This window comes from Bombina bombina, chromosome 3, assembly GCF_027579735.1.
Source record: "Bombina bombina isolate aBomBom1 chromosome 3, aBomBom1.pri, whole genome shotgun sequence".
Lineage (NCBI taxonomy): Eukaryota > Metazoa > Chordata > Amphibia > Anura > Bombinatoridae > Bombina > Bombina bombina.
Genome location: NC_069501.1, coordinates 894,443,209 through 894,462,746, shown reverse-complemented (window position 1 = coordinate 894,462,746; position 19,538 = coordinate 894,443,209). Strand labels below are relative to the sequence as shown.

The following is a 19,538-nucleotide window of genomic DNA, read 5'->3' as shown; positions in this document are numbered from 1 at the left end:
AATGAGCAAACAGAATAGCATCATAAAACCTAGAACCTCCATACAAAGAGCAACAGTGAGAAACTGGAGAGACTGAGGATTTTTCTTCTTTGATCTGTTAGATTTAGTCTCCATGAGACTTTCTCTATCTGAAATCCCAGAAAATTAACCTTTGTATGAGGAACTAAAGAACTCTTTAGCAAATTGATCCTCCTACCAGGTTGACAAAGAAACAACAACAGTCTTTTGGTGTGAGATTCTGCTAAATGTAAAGATGGACCTTGCACTAAGATATCATCCAGGTAAGGAAACAGAGTTATTCCCTTACCTCTGATGACAGACAAAAGAATCCCCCAGAACTTTTGTAAAGATCCTTGGAACTGTAGCCAGACCAAACGGTAGAGAAAAAAATAATGAAAATGCTAGTCTAGAAAAGCAAGTGATCTTTGTGAATCGGAATATGGAGGTAAGCATCCTTTAAATCTATTGTGGACATAAACTGCCCTTGCTGAGTAAAAGGCAGAATAGACCGGATAGTCTCCATTTAGATCCAAAACAGTTTGAGAACACAGAAATTTGAATAAAATCCCTTTTCCCTGTTACAGCAGAGGAACAGGAACTATCACACCCATGGATTCCAGAGCCAGGACTGAAGAATTCTTTGGAACCTTTGACAAATGTTATGTTCTTTAAAGTATTTGTATCCACAAATTAAATTTTGGGATAATTTGTATTTATTAAGGAGGCAGAGTCTCGGTCCATTACAGAATAGTAATACTCCAACCCACACCTTTGCTATTTCACAAAAAGCAACCTTCCTCTGGGAGGTCGTACCCTAAAACCAAATCAAATAACCTTCAGAAATTATATTCAGAGTCCAAGCAAACTTTCCCTGCATCTCCAGACTCTAGCTTTCATCAATACTCTCACTGAGAGGTTGATAGAATTACTTAAAACTCCAGTCCTTTCTCGAAAGGAACATACCCATACAGGACAATCCAAATCTTCTGACACTTCTCTGCCACCTCCAATAGTGATGAAATGCAAAGAATGACTGGGGGATAGGGGAAGTGGGAGCGATATTTTAGCCTTTGGCTGGGGTGTCTTTGCCTCCTTCTGGTGGCCAGGTGTTGTATTTCCCAACAGTAAGGAATGAATGTGTGGACTCGCCCTTCCTTATGCAAGGAAATTATATTCAGAGTCCAAGAATCTGAAAGATACTGAAAATATGCCTCATGAAAGAGACTTAACCTGCCCCCTGCCAGAAAATCTGGATTGGAGGCCACACCTTCATGTGGACTTCGGAGCAGGAGTAGATTTTTTGGCCTGCTTAAGCCTGTTACAATTAGAGCTTGTTTTCCAACCAGATGAACCTTGCTTAGCTGTGGAGGAATCAGACTTTTGCTCCTTATTCTGACGAAAGTAACGAAAACAATTTAGAAGCCTTAAATTTACCTCCAGATTTCTTTATTTTGGGGAAGAAAAGCTCCCTTCCCACCAGTAACGGTGGAAATAGAATCTACAGTTTCTTTCTTTGAAAATAAATATTCAATAGTTAAGACTTAGAGACTGCATCAGCAGATCATGATTTTTACCATAAGGCCTCTCTAGAAAGGACAAAGACAAGCTCTTAGCATTAATCCTAGTGATATACACAAAAACATCTCCATTAAAAGAATTAGCACATTTAAGCAAACCTGAAAGGTTAAGAAGATCTTCACTGTCAGAATCCTCAGAAATATGATCAGAAAGATTGTCCAACCAAATAAAAAGATAACCTGTCTGCAAATAGGCCTTTCTATCAAGAGAGTCAAGTTAAGTACTAGCCTCCAGAGGGATAGTAGTAAGTTTAGCTAAAGTAGAAATAGCAACATCCTCTTAAGGGACAGCTTCCTTAAGCTCAATATTAGATTCTGAAAAAGGATACATTTTTAAACCTTGCAGAAGGATTAAATGAACAGGTTTAGACAATTCTTTAGAAGTAATCCCAGCCACAGCATCAGCAACTGGAAAAACTTTAGAAGAGTATCATAGGAATCTAATCGACTGGTAGATCCCTCTTAGAAACAGAAACTTCCTTAATTTCTAGCATAAGCAAAACCTCCTTTAATAAAGAACGCATGTGGTCAATCAAATAAAAATGAGGAAGACGCAGGCTCAGGATCAGTGGCCGGCCCCCTAATCATCAGAAAAAAACTCACCCTCAGAAGCTTCATTAGCCTCATGAGACACAGGAATATTGCTACTAGTTGAAGGCATATCTTGTACCTTTTATTCTTACTTGAAGGCAGAATGATTGCCAACATTTCAGACATTGTAGCCCTAATACATTATTTCATGCCAGGAGAAATTAAGGCTGGACCTTATGTAATGAACAAACAGAAGGAGCAATAATAACTTTGGGAGGAAGTGCAGCATTAGATTAATATGAATGCATCAAGACATTAAGACAGGTATCACATAAATATGAAGGAGGGGATACCTCAGCCTGTTTACAATAAACACACAATATTGGTAGAAATGTGTTCAGAAACTTCAACAGAAGGATTAAGGACGGATTCAGAAGATTTCATAGTGAAAAACACAGGGAATAATAACTCCATAAAACAAATGTGCTCTTAGAGAATGAGTATACAATACCACCCTCCAAGGATCACAGCTACAGCTGGAAGCACCCAAACAAATGGCAATTTGAACGTAACAAAAAGCGCCACAAAAAGGAAAGAAAAACATGTGAGCACACGTGTGGCCAGAAAAAAAAAGGTACTTTAACTCTTATGTTTTAAAATTCTGATTAACACCACCAAGGGGGATTAACGTAAATAGAGTCCTTTATATATGGGGTACAACAAATCTGATCCCAGGCTATATAGAATTGATATATTTAAAAATGTGAGGTATAGATTTTAAATGAGTGTTAAGTTGTTAAATAAACAATAATAGTCACTTACCTAAAACAATATCAAACTATACTTGATAGCAGGAAAAACAGTTCTGTACTGAAAACAGAGGACACACTGTAGGAGTTAACAGTAGATTCAATAAAAGGAGGCAAAAGACAAGGATAGTGACTTAAATTTTCATGGCAACGAAAAAAATAAGAGACTCTAAACTCCATAAACTTCCCTCTTGACAAACACTGCACTCTGAGGGGAAATGGGCCTCAACTCAGTCTGAGAACCCCTCTCAATGAAGAAATCATCTGCACATCACCATTCTTTACCTTCCTCCAGCGGAGGCAAAGATAAGTAACTACCATAGATGTGGGAGGGGTTAAAAAAAGCTCTTGGAGTTTGGGAATCTTTGCCTCCTCCTAATGGCAGAGAAAATAATTCCCAGGAGTAATGGATTGTGGACTCTTACCACCTTTATCAAAGAAATTATAGCAATGCTAACTAACAGAATCATCTAAATTTTATTAAAAACAAAGACTGTGGTGGGAATACCTATGGGAAACACTAAATCAATTCATTACAGCGATAGGCACATTGTATTCATACCCCACGGCTTCGGTACGAGGGGTGGGATATCAATCCGAAAAACTCACGGTGACTAGACAGGGGTGACCTCTGTCGCCTCTGCTTTTTGCTCTCACGATAGAACCCCTGGCACAAGCCATCAGAGAGGAGGGTAGGATAGAGGGGGTGAACTTTAGAAATTCAACACATAAAAATTGCGCTTTTTGCGGATGATATTACCTTACTATTGACATCCCACAGACCTCCCTGCCAGCACTTATGAAGTGAATCGAACAGTTTGGAGACATTAGCTTTTATAAATTAAACTTAACTAAAACAGAAGCCCTACTGATGGGTATACCCAATTCGGTAGTAGAAGGCATTAAGAGAGATTTATCTACAATTATAGCTAAGAACTTTACAGATAGGTTCCAAGAATTTAAACAATTGTTAGAGACATGGGAGTTCGCAGAAATTTCATGGACGGGGAGGATAGCGGCGATAAAAATGTCCTAGAACAATAATTAACCGGTTGCAAGGTTTAGTGTCTTCCTACATATGGAGATGTAAGAGACCACGGGTATCGGGTCACGTCCTCCAGAAAGCAATTAAGCAACGTGGGTTGGCTCTTCCAAATATTCTAGCATATCATGATGCCGCTAGATTCTCTCATATTCTGGGTTGGAGTACTGCAGACTCTAATTTAAGATGGCAGGACGTGGAGAGAGACATTATACCAAACAATATGAGGTTGTTGGATCTTATCTGGATACCCCCTTACTATAGAGCTAGACTTGGGATAGATCAGCCAGTTATATTAGATGCACTTAGCTTCTGGGACAAAAATCGACACAGACAACACATTGCCCCACATCCGTCTCTAATTCACTCAGTTACAAGTGTGGCTTGGTGCCTTCAAGAATCACATATGAGTTTATGGTCAAGCAAAGGAAATTTAATAGTAAGTGATTTATTTGAGGGTACTGAACGGTGGAAAAAGTGGGATGAGTTGAAAAACCTCATGGGAAACATGCTGGCAGAAAGACGACAAACCTAGGGGATTTCTTTCCTACATATATTCCCTTTTGACTGACGGAGAACCATTAATGAAGACTAGTGCCCAAGTAACGTGGGATAAAGATTTAAAGGTGTCTATAGAACTTAAGACGTGGCATAGGGAAATGGCTGTTGCCAAATAGTCTCTTCATTGCTTTACCCTTTGGGAAATGCACTATAAGATAGTTCATAGGTGGCACCTAGTACCCAAGTGTCTCCATCAATTTTATGTTGGCGTATCTCCCACTTGTTGGAGAGGGTGTGGCCAGATTGGGACTTGGATGCACATGTGGTGGGACTGCCCTAAGATTAGGCCTTTCTGGAGGACTTTTTTGGGGCTTTTGGGAGATCTTAACTACAACCTACCTTTATCCCCAGTAGTTAGCCTATCACACTTGCACTTTCCTAGGATGTCCTTGCAGAGGAAAATCTTCCTTATTTTCTTTTTTACGGCGGCTAAATTGACAATAGCTAGAAGCAGACCCTTCCTCCCACTATTCAGATAGACCAAATTACATATATGAAGAAAATGGAGGCATACATTTTCAGCTTGGTAGGGAAGACTGATCTACACACAAAAATCTGGGACCAGTGGTCTGAGTTCTTTGCTGATAAATTTGCTGATAAATTTGGGCAGTGGGTATGGCTGGGTGGTCACGGAGGAGAAAGGGGGGGTAGGTTACCTTGTGTGTATTGGGTGCTTTTTGCCCTTCTCTCTGCCTTCTCCCTTTTTTTTTGTCCCTGTATTCCCTTCCCTCCCTATTCTGCAAGCCCCATACTCCCTAAACTTCTTCACCCCTATTTCACACACCATAAGAAGATAGCAATGTTCAGAAATGAACACCAGTTACATATCTGAGTGAGAACTATTGACCTATGACTCGATTATATCGATATTTTATAGTTGCAACTTATTTTCATTTTTGATAAAATAAGCTTGATTTTACAGTTATCATAATTATATACAAGATATCATTCAAAGGGGTGTATGTCATTCAGGGAAAAGAAAGCAAAAAGGGTTAAGTCTTTAATTCCAGAAAATTATCTTTATATTATTTTCTAAAATGTACAACCTACCATGTGGACTTGTGAGTACACGAACTAGTAGAATGTTCTTTATAGATATTGGTGGACATGGATCTATCAGTAAGGGAGGCCATTTGTTTTACCCACATTTATTTGCGATCTGATGTACCTAATATTGTTAACTGATAATGGTTGATTTAATTTGAAATACCGCAATAAACAAAAACGTTGATTCAAAAAAAAAAAAAAAAAAAAAAAGATAAAAAAACCCCCCCAAAAAACAAGGACTTATTTTCTCTTACTCTTTTTTGCATGAGTGTTTAACCATCCCTTGTTTTTTTCCCTTTTATTCTAATCACAAATGTTTATCCAGTTATAATGCATTTTACAAGTTCTTTTCAGCTCATTCCACCTAGCTACAAGGTTGTAACAGACCTTCAAGAACATTCTTCAGTTCCCTTTTCCGGTTTCTGGACATTGGACATCCTCTAAGTTCTAGAAGGCTAAATATTTTCAAAGAGTGCTTCAATCAAAATACTTTGAATTATCAGATGGATCTTATTTGTTCAGCTTGATTGTTATTTTTGGGATTTCTTATTATATTGTTTTAAGTTCAATAATGTTAGTATAAAAAAGGAAGAATATCTGCTTTAAAAGGCTCTGCAGAGTAAAAAAGTTTAAGCAAAATATCTGTATTTTTAAAAAAAAAAAAAAAAAAAAATCTGCTTCTTTTGAATCTATGAATTTTGCCCATTGATGGATCAACAGAAAATGTGGAGCAGATTTTCACAAATATTTTGCCTAATTGGATTTCTAACAAAATAATCGGATCCCATTATGATTTCTAACAAAGCAACATGATTTTTTTGCTTGCAGAAAATATGTTTTACCTTACAACAGTACAGATAGTCATTCATTACAGCTATTAAAATATCACTAAACACAGTAGACTTGCATAATCAGTAAATGCATAATAAAAAGAAAATGCAAAAAGCACTTTGTTTGAATTTCAAATAAGCAGTAGATTTTGGACAAATTTTAAAGTTTGTTCTATTTGTCCTCCCAATGCATCATGTGGCAGCTATCAGCCAATCAGAAAATGCATATATATATATATTCTGTAAATTCTTACACATGCTCAGTAGGAGCTGGTGCCTCAGAAAGTGTGCAGCTATTTTTTTTGCACATTTTGATAACTGAAGTGAATTGAAGACTGCGTGCGCTATCTGAATCATGGAAGTTTAACTTTTACTTTAGTTTTCCTTTAAGTATGAATGTGAAGACAAATCTTAACTGAACAAATGTTAGCTTTAGTATACAGAGATAAAGCACATGATTGGTACCTGAGCTCTAGACACATCTGAACACGCTCCACAAATGAGCTCTCGGGGATCATAGTCATCTCCTTGACCAGCTTCTGCATCACACCTTGCTTCACCACCAAAATACGCCTTAAAAAGAACAAGATAATTAGCCCATAATAGAGGTACATTAGGAATATACATAAAAAGCAACAGAACGAATGTATGAACATTTTCTTGGAACTTATGTGAGTATAAAGGGTAATTCGTTATTACATTAAGAGAACATCAAGCAATGAAAACTGTTTGAGAGTAAATCATTGCATTTTACGGCTCTTTGCTGTAGTGTTAGTGCTTCCTAGAATACCAGAGGGTAAATTTTCAGCAGCAAGTGTTCACAAAATAACTGTACTTTAGTGCAACATGCATGTTAGGCTTTAGCGATTTTGCAAATCATTGAGTATACCCATGTTTGGGTCTCAGTACTGTATATAAGAGAATTTAATTTAAATAGCATGTCCTGTTATGAACTGAAAATTATACGTATTCACATTCAGATAATTTTACCATCATGGAAATCATTATTTTAAACCAAATGATACATAACATTATATCCGCTATTAAAAAAAAACTTTCATAGAGATTGAAACAATATCTATATACGGTTATGCCCAGAAGTTACCTTTTTGCACTTGTAACACACATAATAAGCGTATCTATTCATGGCATAGCTGGCTGGATCATTGTAGAATCGGACTCCTGGTGTTGTAATAGCATCACTTTTGTGGAGCCCTTCATACTCTAGTCTCATTAAAGCTTTCCTCTTCACATCTTCATAGAGTTCTCTAATCGGATCAAGAGGATCCTTTAATACTGTATGATTTATTTTGTTCTGCAAAAACAAACAGTGTCAAATTTTAACACAGGTTCCATGACAAAATCTAAGGATCTTATATGGCTTTTTGAGAACCAATGTTACTCTTTTTTAATATGAATTAGAATTTTATAGAAAATAAAAATAGAAAACAGGAAAAACATTATATTAAAGAAATATAAATGCTTCATATTTTATATAATAACCAAAGTCAATATTAGGGATTAAAAAAAAAAACAACAAAAAAAACACAATTTTTCTAATCGTCAGAAAATATTTTTTTCTCGTGGACAACTGTGCTGAACTTATATCTAATTTCATTCTCCAATATCGTCAGTAAACAGATCCTTGTTTACTCAGTTACATTAAATAGTTTTGTACATGATGACTTGTGAAGTTGTAGAGTAGCTAAGGCCTTTTATAACCCTAAATACGAGGAGCCATGCTTGTAAAGACCTGCCCTGGTACTGAACATCATGCAAGATTTCATAGCTTATTAACACTTATTTATTCTAAAAGAAATAGCTTGCTTTTTGGTGAATGACAAATATGGAAGTTTGTGTAGCTCTAATTGTTTGACAAAATGACTGTTGGTAAAATGAACTGTATGACACTTAAAAATGCAAAATGCAAAAATCTATTTATTGTTGAGGAAATTATTTTTTCTCACTGCTTACCTTACAGATAGGACATGACATAAATCCAAATGTTATCCGTGGTCCAAGCCATCTATTTTCTAGGACTCGCCGACAGCATTGGAAATGAAACACGTGGCTACAATCCAGCTATAAAAATAAATAAAAATATTTTATAATCTTATTCAGCAAAATTCGGAGAAAAGATCAGTATGTGAGTTTCAAGGACTACAGGAAGAAAGGAACTGATTCAAGAAAAGCAATTTAACAGAAAAAAATAAAAGGACACAGTAAACCACGTTCTGGGTTACATATATCAATTCAACAAGTATGGCTTTTTACATTTTGAAAACAAAAGCATTTTGAGGTAGAAAATAATGGTAAGCTATATGAAGCTGCTAAGACTGCACATCAAAATGAATAATTAAATATTTCAGATGAAGTCAATTTACTATTTCTTGTATAGGACACAATGGAAGAACAACTTGATTTTAGTGAGATAATCTGTATATATGCTCATATTTGTATTGTAACTGAACCGCTTTGGAAGGCCTGCATGCCAAGATCAAAAAGTAGAAAAAGATAAATAAAAATCCCCCCACCCAACAAAGAGTAGCTGGCAGATAGGACCTTCAAAATTTAAGTTTAAGATTTGTCTTCAAGTTGATAACTATTATTCTTGTATGTCTGGAATTTAGAATGTTTTATGTGCTGCCAAAAATAGAGGTGATAAAAAACATAATTTATGTAAGAACTTACCTGATAAATTCATTTCTTTCATATTAACAAGAGTCCATGAGCTAGTGACGTATGGGATATACATTCCTACCAGGAGGGGCAAAGTTTCCCAAACCTTAAAATGCCTATAAATACACCCCTCACCACACCCACAAATCAGTTTAACGAATAGCCAAGAAGTGGGGTGATAAGAAAAAAAGTGCGAAGCATATAAAATAAGGAATTGGAATAATTGTGCTTTATACAAAAAAATCATAACCACCACAAAAAAGGGTGGGCCTCATGGACTCTTGTTAATATGAAAGAAATGAATTTATCAGGTAAGTTCTTACATAAATTATGTTTTCTTTCATGTAATTAACAAGAGTCCATGAGCTAGTGACGTATGGGATAATGACTACCCAAGATGTGGATCTTTCCACACAAGAGTCACTAGAGAGGGAGGGATAAAATAAAGACAGCCAATTCCTGCTGAAAATAATCCACACCCAAAATAAAGTTTAACAAAAAACATAAGCAGAAGATTCAAACTGAAATCGCTGCCTGAAGAACTTTTCTACCAAAAACTGCTTCAGAAGAAGAAAATACATCAAAATGGTAGAATTTAGTAAAAGTATGCAAAGAGGACCAAGTTGCTGCTTTGCAGATCTGGTCAACCGAAGCTTCATTCCTAAACGCCCAGGAAGTAGAAACTGACCTAGTAGAATGAGCTGTAAATCTTTGAGGCGGAATTTTACCCGACTCAACATAGGCAAGATGAATTAAAGATTGAACCAAGATGCCAAAGAAATGGCAGAAGCTTTCTGGCCTTTCCTAGAACCGGAAAAGATAACAAATAGACTAGAAGTCTTACGGAAAGATTTCGTAGCTTCAACATAATATTTCAAAGCTCTAACAACATCCAAAGAATGCAACGATTTCTCCTTAGAATTCTTAGGATTAGGACATAATGAAGGAACCACAATTTCTCTAATAATGTTGTTGGAATTCACAACTTTAGGTAAAAATTCAAAAGAAGTTCGCAACACCGCCTTATCCTGATGAAAAATCAGAAAAGGAGACTCACACGAAAGAGCAGATAATTCAGAAACTCTTCTAGCAGAAGAGATGGCCAAAAGGAACAAAACTTTCCAAGAAAGTAATTTAATGTCCAATGAATGCATAGGTTCAAACGGAGGAGCTTGAAGAGCTCCCAAAACCAAATTCAAACTCCATGGAGGAGAAATTGACTTAATGACAGGTTTTATACGAACCAAAGCTTGTACAAAACAATGAATATCAGGAAGAATAGCAATCTTTCTGTGAAAAAGAACAGAAAGAGCGGAGATTTGTCCTTTCAAAGAACTCGCGGACAAACCCTTATCTAAACCATCCTGAAGAAACTGTAAAATTCTCGGTATTCTAAAAGAATGCCAAGAAAAATGATGAGAAAGACACCAAGAAATATAAGTCTTCCAGACTCTATAATATATCTCTCGAGATACAGATTTACGAGCCTGTAACATAGTATTAATCACGGAGTCAGAGAAACCTCTATGACCAAGAATCAAGCGTTCAATCTCCATACCTTTAAATTTAAGGATTTCAGATCCGGATGGAAAAAAGGACCTTGAGACAGAAAGGTCTGGTCTTAACGGAAGAGTCCATGGTTGGCAAGATGCCATCCAGACAAGATCCGCATACCAAAACCTGTGAGGCCATGCCGGAGCTATTAGCAGAACAAACGAGCATTCCCTCAGAATCTTGGAGATTACTCTTGGAAGAAGAACTAGAGGCGGAAAGATATAGGCAGGATGATACTTCCAAGGAAGTGATAATGCATCCACTGCCTCCGCCTGAGGATCCCGGGATCTGGACAGATACCTGGGAAGTTTCTTGTTTAGATGAGAGGCCATCAGATCTATCTCTGGGAGCCCCCACATTTGAACAATCTGAAGAAATACCTCTGGGTGAAGAGACCATTCGCCCGGATGCAACGTTTGGCGACTGAGATAATCCGCTTCCCAATTGTCTACACCTGGGATATGAACCGCAGAGATTAGACAGGAGCTGGATTCCGCCCAAACCAAAATTCGAGATACTTCTTTCATAGCCAGAGGACTATGAGTCCCTCCTTGATGATTGATGTATGCCACAGTTGTGACATTGTCTGTCTGAAAACAAATGAACGATTCTCTCTTCAGAAGAGGCCAAAACTGAAGAGCTCTGAAAACTGCACGGAGTTCCAAGATATTGATCGGTAATCTCACCTCCTGAGATTCCCAAACTCCTTGTGCCGTCAGAGATCCCCACACAGCTCCCCAACCTGTGAGACTTGCATCTGTTGAAATTACAGTCCAGGTCGGAAGAACAAAAGAAGCCCCCTGAATTAAACGATGGTGATCTGTCCACCACGTTAGAGAGTGCCGAACAATCGGTTTTAAAGATATCAATTGACATATCTTCGTGTAATCCCTGCACCATTGGTTCAGCATACAGAGCTGAAGAGGTCGCATGTGAAAACGAGCAAAGGGGATCGCGTCCGATGCAGCAGTCATAAGACCTAGAATTTCCATGCATAAGGCTACCGAAGGGAATGATTGAGACTGAAGGTTTCGACAGGCTGTAATCAATTTTAGACGTCTCTTGTCTGTTAAAGACAAAGTCATGGACACTGAATCTATCTGGAAACCCAGAAAGGTTACCCTTGTTTGAGGAATCAAAGAACTTTTTGGTAAATTGATCCTCCAACCATGATCTTGAAGAAACAACACAAGTCGATTCGTATGAGACTCTGCTAAATGTAAAGACGGAGCAAGTACCAAGATATCGTCCAAATAAGGAAATACCACAATACCCTGTTCTCTGATTACAGACAGAAGGGCACCGAGAATCTTTGTGAAAATTCTTGGAGCTGTAGCAAGGCCAAACGGTAGAGCCACAAATTGGTAATGCTTGTCTAGAAAAGAGAATCTCAGGAACTGATAATGATCTGGATGAACCGGAATATGCAGATATGCATCCTGTAAATCTATTGTGGACATATAATTCCCTTGCTGAACAAAAGGCAATATAGTCCTTACAGTTACCATCTTGAACGTTGGTATCCTTACATAACGATTCAATAATTTTAGATCCAGAACTGGTCTGAAGGAATTCTCCTTCTTTGGTACAATGAAGAGATTTGAATAAAACCCCATCCCCTGTTCCGGAACTGGAACTGGCATAATTACTCCAGCCAACTCTAGATCTGAAACACAATTCAGAAATGCTTGAGCTTTCACTGGATTTACTGGGACATGGGAAAGAAAAAATCTCTTTGCAGGAGGTCTCATCTTGAAACCAATTCTGTACCCTTCTGAAACAATGTTCTGAATCCAAAGATTGTGAACAAAACTGATCCAAATTTCTTTGAAAAAACGTAACCTGCCCCCTACCAGCTGAACTGGAATGAGGGCCGTACCTTCATGTGAACTTAGAAGCAGGCTTTGCCTTTCTAGCAGGCTTGGATTTATTCCAGACTGGAGATGGTTTCCAAACTGAAACTGCTCCTGAGGACGAAGGATCAGGCTTTTGTTCTTTGTTGAAACGAAAGGAACGAAAACGATTGTTAGCCCTGTTTTTACCTTTAGACTTTTTATCCTGTGGTAAAAAAGTTCCTTTCCCACCAGTAACAGTTGAAATAATAGAATCCAACTGAGAACCAAATAATTTGTTTCCCTGGAAAGAAATGGAAAGTAGAGTTGATTTAGAAGCCATATCAGCATTCCAAGTCTTAAGCCATAAAGCTCTTCTGGCTAAGATAGCCAGAGACATAAATCTAACATCAACTCTAATAATATCAAAAATGGCATCACAGATGAAATTATTAGCATGCTGGAGAAGAATAATAAAATCATGAGAATCACGATTTGTTACTTGTTGCGCTAGAGTTTCCAACCAAAAAGTTGAAGCTGCAGCAACATCAGCCAATGATATAGCAGGTCTAAGAAGATTACCTGAACATAGATAAGCTTTTCTTAGAAAAGATTCAATTTTTCTATCTAAAGGATCCTTAAACGAGGTACCATCTGACGTAGGAATGGTAGTACGTTTAGCAAGGGTAGAAATAGCCCCATCAACTTTAGGGATTTTGTCCCAAAATTCTAATCTGTCAGGCGGAACAGGATATAATTGCTTAAAACGTTTAGAAGGAGTAAATGAATTACCCAATCTATCCCATTCCTTAGCAATTACTGCAGAAATAGCATTAGGAACAGGAAAGACTTCTGGAATAACCGCAGGAGCTTTAAAAACCTTATCCAAACGTATAGGATTAGTATCAAGAGGACTAGAATCCTCTATTTCTAAAGCAATTAGTACTTCTTTAAGTAAAGAGCGAATAAATTCCATCTTAAATAAATATGAAGATTTATCAGCATCAATCTCTGAGACAGAATCCTCTGAACCAGAAGAGTCCAAAGAATCAGAATGATGGTGTTCATTTAAAAATTCATCTGTAGAGAGAGAAGATTTAAAAGACTTTTACGTTTACTAGAAGGAGAAATAACAGACAAAGCCTTCTTTATGAATTCAGAAACAAAATCTCTTATGTTATCAGGAACATTCTGCACCTTAGATGTTGAGGGAACTGCAACAGGCAATGGTACATCACTAAAGGAAATATTATCTGCATTAACAAGTTTGTCATGACATTTAATACAAACAACAGCTGGAGGAATAGCTACCAAAAGTTTACAGCAGATACACTTAGCTTTGGTAGATCCAGCAGGCAGAGGTTTTCCTGTAGTATCTTCTGGCTCAGATGCAACGTGAGACATCTTGCAATATGTAAGAGAAAAAACAACATATAAAGCAAAATAGATCAAATTCCTTATAAGACAGTTTCAGGAATGGGAAAAAAATGCCAAACATCAAGCTTCTAGCAACCAGAAGCAAATGAAAAATGAGACTGAAATAATGTGGAGACAAAAGCGACGCCCATATTTTTTGGCGCCAAATAAGACGCCCACATTATTTGGCGCCTAAATGCTTTTGGCGCCAAAAATGACGCCACATCCGGAACGCCGACATTTTTGGCGCAAAATAACGTCAAAAAAATGACGCAACTTCCGGCGACACGTATGACGCCGGAAACGGAAATGAATTTTTGCGCCAAAAAAAGTCCGCGCCAAGAATGACGCAATAAAATGAAGCATTTTCAGCCCCCGCGAGCCTAACAGCCCACAGGGAAAAAAGTCAAATTTTTGAGGTAAGAAAAATATGATAATTAAAGCATAATCCCAAATATGAAACTGACTGTCTGGAAATAAGGAAAGTTGAACATTCTGAGTCAAGGCAAATAAATGTTTGAATACATATATTTAGAACTTTATAAATAAAGTGCCCAACCATAGCTTAGAGTGTCACAGAAAATAAGACTTACTTACCCCAGGACACTCATCTACATGTTTGTAGAAAGCCAAACCAGTACTGAAACGAGAATCAGTAGAGGAAATGGTAAATATAAGAGTATATCGTCGATCTGAAAAGGGAGGTAAGAGATGAATCTCTACGACCGATAACAGAGAACCTTATGAAATAGACCCCGTAGAAGGAGATCACTGCATTCAATAGGCAATACTCTCCTCACATCCCTCTGACATTCACTGCACGCTGAGAGGAAAACCGGGCTCCAACTTGCTGCGGAGCGCATATCAACGTAGAATCTAGCACAAACTTACTTCACCACCTCCCTTGGAGGCAAAGTTTGTAAAACTGATTTGTGGGTGTGGTGAGGGGTGTATTTATAGGCATTTTAAGGTTTGGGAAACTTTGCCCCTCCTGGTAGGAATGTATATCCCATACGTCACTAGCTCATGGACTCTTGTTAATTACATGAAAGAAATACTTTTACAACACAGCCTATCTTGGGCCGAAGTAAAATGGGAATAGACCACCACCACTGCAAAAGAGAATTATTTAAAAATAAAAATAGTTTTAGTCCAAAAAACATTTCTGGATAAAAATAAAAAGGAATGAAACAAGAAAGCCAAGCTAGGCTTTTTTTTGTGAAACAGCGAGAGTGCAAATGTTTTGTTCTGTTCAGTAGAATATTTTACAAGATACAAAAATAGTTCACAGTCCGTACAACACATCAAACCAACGCAACAAAACATCATTGCTCCTCTTTACTGTATTTAATTAATTAGAAAGAAGAAAAAATACTTTTACTACCAATTTATATTTCATAGGCACTGAGGAAATTAGTAGATGGTTCTTAAACTTGACCTTATACCAATACATCAAAATTTTATTCTATAATAATTATTTTGATACATACACCTTAAATATTCTAAAGGTATCGTAAGCACAACACATTAAAACAGAGAGCATTTTTAAAACCCCCTATGGAAGTTGTTAGAAGGGCACAAAGAAATTCACTCAAGCAGAACTCAAGCTAATGTATAAAAAAAAAGCCCAACCTGAATAGCTGGAGCTGCGGAGAGCGCCTCTGTAAAACATATCATGCACATGTCATCAGCGTCCTGTTTCAGAGCACTTGTAGTTTTATCACAACCATGCAGACAAGGCAAACAGTGGTCTTCATTTTTAACGCCTCCACACGGGTGTCCACAGGAGTGAGTCTTGCTACAAGCTGACTTGGCATACTCCTACACAAAGGTAAGGTTTTCGTTAACTTCAATACCCATTGAAAGTAAACACAACAATTCTAACAACTGTAGCACCCTTATAGATTATTTCTCCACCTGGTACCTAAGTAAGGCAACTGAATGTGCACAAACCACACGCCCGAACTCATACAGCACAACTCACCTGGCAGTCTTGATCGGAGCACACACTGCCTACAGAAGATAATTCTGTCCCATTCCTGGAGCCACAGAATCGGCAGGTCTCAGAGCTGCTACTTGCTGGTTTACCTTCATTTAAAAGAAATGTAACACTGATCTGAGCACCTTAACTTGCAAACAAACATATAAATACAAATGTACTGCAGATGTATCCAATACATTGTAAATGATGTAGTACTTAAATGGCATTAGAAAACATTAAAAGGTTATTACTGCCTTTTGTATTGAGGCGATAACTAGGTATAAAATGTTTTTAAATTAGGTGCGACAGAGCAGTAGAAATATTTGCTAAAAGAATGAAAATAAAGTGATCTTACAAATATCTTACAGTGAAGTAACATTTAGGGTTTACAATGTGTTTATTTTCCCCATGGTTTAGATCGAGCATGCAATTTAAAACAACTTTCTAATTTACTGATATTATCAATTATTATTTTCTTCATTCTTTTGTTGAAAAGCAGGGGAGTAAAATAAGGAGCATGCACGTGCCTGGAGCACTATTTGGCAACAGTTTTGCAAAAGCACTAGATCACAGCACTATATCCTGCCATGTAGTACTCATGACACCTACCTAGGTATCTCTTCAACAAAGAATGCCATGGAGATTAAGCAAATTTGATAGTATAAGTAAATTGGAAACTTTTTTTAAATGATATGCTGTGTGAATCACAGAAGGAAATGTTTGTTGTTCTTATATACCTATACATGTAAATATTAGTAATATAATTAGTAATATGAAGACAGAGTAAGAATAGCTACAAATACTCTGTCATACATCTTGTTTGCTGAAGTACACAAATATAAAGCAATGAGGAACATGCGCATACATTTGTTTGGATTCATAATGATCTGGATGAATAGGAATATGGGAGTTAAAGGAACACTGAACCCATTTTTTTTATTTTGTGATTCAGATAGAGCATGACATTTTAAGCAACTTTCTAATTTACTCCTATTATCAATTTTGCTTCATTCTCTTGCTATCTTTATTTGAAAAAGAAGGCTTCTAAGCGGTTTTTTTTGGTTCAGACCTCTGTACAGCACTTGTTTATTGGTGGGTGAATTTATCCACCAATCAGCAATAACAACCCAGGTTGTTCACAAAAAATGGGCCGGCATCTAAACTTACATTCTTGCTTTTCAAACAAAGATACCGAGAGAATAAAGAAAATTTGATAATAGGAGTAAATTAGAAAGTTGCTTAAAATTGCATGCTCTATCTGAATCACAAAATAATACATTTGGGTTCAGTGTCCCTTTAAGCATCCTTCTATGTTATGTTAGACCTGAAATAACCCGGCACCAGAGACAGTCAGTTTCAATAAAGCCATTAAAAGTGGTAGGTACAAGCGGTCAGACCTCTGGTTAATAAAAAAAAATGTCCCCCAATTGCCCCCCGGTCTATAGTGACTGTGTTAAACCTGTTAATATATATGTATATGCTTATATACATATATATTAATGTGTTAATATATGTATATACACATACAAAAATACAAATATATATGTATATATTCATATACATATTTAATATGCTGCCCAACGATATGCGACTTACCCCTAATGCTGCGCTAGGTTCTGTGCCGTGTCTATGGGCATCAGAAAGAGGCTCCCATTGAAGTCTTTGGAAAAGCTTCCATGCAATGCGAACACAAGGTTCTGTTCTCATTGCGCTTAACTTCAAATACAAGTGCACAATTGCGTGCACTGGTATTATGAGTGGAGTGCAAATATCGCGCTCGCAAAAGCGCAATGTTGGGCTCCCTTTATAATCTTGCCCATAATGTTTAATAATTTTCCCTATGGGCTTTGCACCCAGGTCTGGGGTTAACTGTGTCCCTGAAAGCTCTGCAGCTGTCTGAGTGCTGGGGAGCACCTAGCACAGTAAGTTCTGCAGGGCTATAAGATTTGTACCCAGTCTGATTTCAGTGCAGTCCATTTCCGTATTTTGTATGTTTCTAGCGAAATTACAAGTGGCCTGTGTCACCCTTGCTTGTATCTTAGTGTGTTTTGTTAAAGGCATAAATTATGTGACTGTAGGTTAGGGACCCAGGGAGGAAGAGACCTTGACGTGGTCCTGGGCCTATCATCATTAAGGCAAATGTTGTAACTAACTCTTCCATTTTGCTTTTAGTTTAGCTGCTTGTTTGCAAGAGAGTGCCAGACTTTCTATGTGTTGTGTTAATAGTTTTCTTTTGTATCTATCTCTTTCATCAGATTCATTTATTATGGTGAAAGCATTGAACAATTACTTTGCTGCATTAAACATTACCTGTCTGTTCTCTGAATTCCACCATGGCTTTCATAGTTTTAGAATCTGCTAGGGACATCAGCCAGAATAACTTGGTCCTACCACATCCTTCATGTAGATCAACCTTGATTGCTTCCTCCTCCTCTTTGAATACCTAGAAACACATACAATGAAAAGAAGAGATAAGCTAAAGATACTTTTTATAAGCAGTTTAATACAATGTAATATACTGGCTGCAGCCAAGAAAAGATTACGTTTACATTATTTATCAATATCATGAATTTATGTAAAAATTATTTTAAACATGAAACCTATTCTTTTAATTAAATATACTCATGTTTAGCTCAGTTGTAATGATCTTTACCTGTCTCTGATGTGATTTTGTTCTCCGGTGCAGGTGAAGAAATCTATCACAGTCTGTACACAAGTTTCCACAAGCATTGCACAAAATGATTGCTGCAGTTTCACCATCATCATGGTTATCACACATTGGCTGAATAATGACAGAAATATACAGAAATATAAGATTGGTCAACTAAATGGACAGACTTTAGAAAAATGCAACAATGGTAAATATGTTTTTATACAATCTGAATGATCTACCAGTATTTGAAGCCAATTACCATTTGCTTTTGCTGCCCGTCCTTTCCCATCCATCTTCCAGAAGACAGACGATCTACATGATCCTGGTCAAGTACACACAACGAGGCAACAGCAAGCCAGAGCTGTAAGAAAAAAATATTTATTGTTAAAGTAACAGGGTAAAAGTGTTATTTGACTGTTATGATAGGACTCCAGCCCATTTTTCTGTCTCTATTCCTTTCTGGACAGATTCAGAGATAGAAAGAGAGAAAATAGGATTGTGAGTGAACAGTAGAATTAGCTAGATTGAACCTCCATGCCATTACTATTACATTCAATATAAATAATGTACAATATCTGCCAAGCTTACTTGAGTTCCTCCTTTATGGTGAATCATGGTAGAAGAGCAAAACGGACTTCTAAAGAGACCGTTTTTCTTTTGCTCTAAGACAATTCCAGACCACACCATCATACATGTACCTGTAGCGATACTCAAGATCTACATACTCCATAATCACCAAAATAGATATAACTGGTACATCATGAGACTACAGATCCTCTGACCATGAAAGCTCAACAGCAAAGGCTGATAAGAATCTTGCAAAACACATTCAACTTTTAATATTAAACCAATTGGGCACAATGCAAAGTTCATTAATTGATGCCACCAGAATAATATTAAAAACTCATTATTATAGCAAAATGCTATAATGAATTTAAATCTGGAATAACACCAAGAAACAAAACCCTTTTGAAGACACACAAAACATCTAAAAAGCGGACTTTCCAACCATAGCTCAGAATGCTA

The 19,538-nt window shown here is 37.1% G+C and overlaps 1 protein-coding gene across 1 annotated transcript in view; it reads right to left on the bottom strand.

Moving 5' to 3' along the window:
- The window catches only part of MYCBP2 (MYC binding protein 2), a gene marked incomplete in the record, with an annotated part of 1,460,675 nt that overhangs the window by 12,697 nt on the left and 1,428,440 nt on the right, over positions 1-19,538 (bottom strand). The window contains 8 exon segments of the mRNA XM_053707907.1: positions 6,863-6,970; positions 7,503-7,712; positions 8,372-8,479; positions 15,511-15,699; positions 15,863-15,966; positions 18,170-18,302; positions 18,513-18,641; positions 18,772-18,873. Coding sequence (XP_053563882.1) covers positions 6,863-6,970; positions 7,503-7,712; positions 8,372-8,479; positions 15,511-15,699; positions 15,863-15,966; positions 18,170-18,302; positions 18,513-18,641; positions 18,772-18,873 — 1,083 coding nt within the window.